The following is a 2,752-nucleotide window of genomic DNA, read 5'->3' as shown; positions in this document are numbered from 1 at the left end:
TTTTCTGGCACAGTTCCTTGTGATATTCTGTGGGACCCAAAGCAAGACTTAGCGACTAAATTTCTTTACACCTTCAGCCTTTAGATTGTGGGCAGTAGAGTATCAACTCAGACCACACATAAGAGTAGCCTGAAAGGTTTGAGAAGCACAGGTATTCAGAGCCCACCCCCAAGGATTAGATTTAGGGAAACAGAAAATACAGATTGTCCATAGATGCTGTGAAGGGCATACAGAATAAGGCCATATTCTGTCACATCTCTGACCTGCTGTGCCTCTGAAACACTTTTCTTCCCTCCAACTCTGTGCCAGTGACCCAGTGGTGTCCACCAACTCCAATATTCTCCCATATTCTCATTAAAGAACACTGAGCAGTTCAATTTATTTCTCTTCAGTCTCTCCAATTAAGTCATTTGCAATCAAACACAAGCACAGAGATACAAGCCGGAATTCAAGGCATTTCCTAGGGTTTGGGACCCTGGAACTAATGAACTAGGAGGCCTCAGAGGCTTGGGGAATTTTTCTGGTGGGTAGCTCTTCACTGTCTCTCTTACAGCAGAATGAGTAGTCTGAATTTGTCTCTAATCCACACCTTTTAAAACTGCCTTAGGGTGATTTCTTTCCAATCATAGCTTAACCTGACATTTATTTAAATTGACTTTACCTGAACAAATGTAAATTTAAGAATGGAAAACTTTAGGGCACCAGATCCTTCCAAGGGAAACTATTGAGACTGGATTATCTACCCCTACACTGCAATCTACAAATTTATACTTACAATGAAGCCCAGTAACTACCAAAAAGTTTAAAAAAGATCTTCTTACTCAGATAATAAGACTTAGCCATAGTGAAACCATTTGAATGTGGCAGCATTTATGAAAATAACGACAACAACAATGTAAGAGCAATTGCTGCATCTAAGCACAGTGTGTCCAGGGCTCCTGAGGGACAAGGTGACAAGGGAAATACATCAATACACAACTCTGCTAGTTGATAAAACACAACTTGTCAGCCAATGTCACAGGCTCTCACCCTTTCTAAGAGAAATGCATCACGTGAATTCTCAAGTAAATAAGAATTTTGGATCACATAACTTACATGTGTATGTATCTGGTCCTCAGATTAAGCATGAGAGTAAATGCTTCATTTTTTATTTATTTATTTAGAAAATTAAATGTTTATTTATTGGAAATATTGACAAGTATGCATATTTTACAAAACATGAGGTGTTCTAATATGCTGTGGTTCCTTTTCTAGCTTTTCGAGATGGAAACTTTGATAACTGGTTTCCACTCTTTCCTCTTTTGTAATATTTGCATTTTGAGTTTTAAATTCCATCCCCGAGCACTGCTTTGGCTGTGTGCCAAAAGTAGTTTACAGTTTTTCATTGTGAGATAATGTTGAATACACGAAAGTTTGCAAGAATATTAGAAAGAACCCCCACGTCCCCTTAGTCAGACTGCCAGTTACTTTCTGCTGTATTCATCACCACCGTCTCTCTGACTCAGAGTGGTTGCCTCTGAGCCCTTTGTTTACTTTCCTCCCCACAGTGAAGTTCAGCTGGAGGCAGGCAGAGGGCACTGGAACCACTCCTCCACCACTGGCTTTATCCTCACCAGCCTTTTTAATGAGAGCCGGATGCACCTATTCCTCTTCAGCATGGTTGTGGTCATCTACACACTCGCCATGGCTGGCAATGCCAGCATGGTCCTCCTGATCTGGGCAGATGCCCGGCTCCACACACCCATGTACTTCCTCCTGAGCCAGCTGTCCCTCTTAGACATCTTCTTCACTTCAGTCACTGTCCCCAAGATGGTAGCAGGCTTCCTCTTTGGATGGATAAGCATCTCGTTTGGGGGCTGTGGAGCGCAAATGTTTTTCTTCATGTTCCTGGGTGCTGCAGAGTGCATCCTGCTGGCCCTAATGGCCTATGACCGCTATGTAGCCATCTGCAATCCTCTCCGCTATCCAGTGCTCATGAGCCGCCAGACCTGCCTTCTCCTGGTGGCTGCCTCCTGGCTAGGGGGGTCTCTCAATGCTTCCATTCAGACAGCGCTAACCCTGCAGTTCCCCTACTGTGGCTCACGGAAGATTGCACACTTCTTCTGTGAGGTGCCTTCACTGCTGCGGCTGGCCTGTGCTGACACTGCCACCTATGAGCAGGTGCTCTTTGTAACAGGCGTGGTGGTCCTCCTGGTGCCCATTGCATTCATCACCACCTCCTATGCCCTCATACTGGGAGCTGTGCTCCGGATGCACTCTGTGGAGGGGCGTCAGAAGGCCCTGGCCACCTGCTCCTCCCACTTGGCAGTCGTCAACCTCTTCTATGGTCCCCTCGTCTACACCTACATGTTGCCTGCATCCTACCACTCTCCCCGTCAGGATGATGTAGTATCTGTCTTCTATACAGTCCTCACACCCATGCTAAACCCTGTCATCTACAGCCTCAGGAACAAGGAAGTGACGGGAGCAATGAAGAAGGTCATAGGGAAGTGTGGGGTGGCTAGGACTGCTTAAGACCTAGGAGAAACCACACCCCCACCTCTAAGATGTGCCTGGGGCTTGAGGAGACCATTCTACAATTTCCCTCTGGCATGAGAAGAGTCCCAAGCCCACATATGCAAGAAAGAGAAAGGGGAACCCTCTCATTCCCTTTCAGATCCCACACTTCTCTTCAGAGATATGTCCAGATCATTGTACCCTCCCTATTTTCCTTCTCCACCTCAGCAAACTCCAGTCTGACTTCTCCATCCAT

General features: G+C 45.7%; 1 protein-coding gene across 1 annotated transcript; it reads left to right on the top strand.

The window, feature by feature from the left end:
* Window positions 1-1,581: 1,581 nt before the first annotated feature.
* Window positions 1,582-2,514, top strand: LOC110259580 (olfactory receptor 2T27-like). The gene has a single exon (XM_021085063.2). It carries the CDS (start codon window positions 1,636-1,638, stop codon window positions 2,512-2,514), a length of 879 nt encoding a protein of 292 aa, XP_020940722.2. The 5' UTR covers window positions 1,582-1,635.
* The last annotated feature ends 238 nt before the right edge of the window (window positions 2,515-2,752 follow it).

The sequence above is a fragment of the Sus scrofa genome, chromosome 2 (assembly GCF_054392235.1).
Source record: "Sus scrofa isolate SSC_HxYL_T2T_F1_AM1 chromosome 2, Sscrofa_HxYL_maternal_Yorkshire_Landrace_v2.0, whole genome shotgun sequence".
Classification (NCBI taxonomy): domain Eukaryota; kingdom Metazoa; phylum Chordata; class Mammalia; order Artiodactyla; family Suidae; genus Sus; species Sus scrofa.
This window is presented reverse-complemented; position numbering and strand designations above follow the sequence as displayed.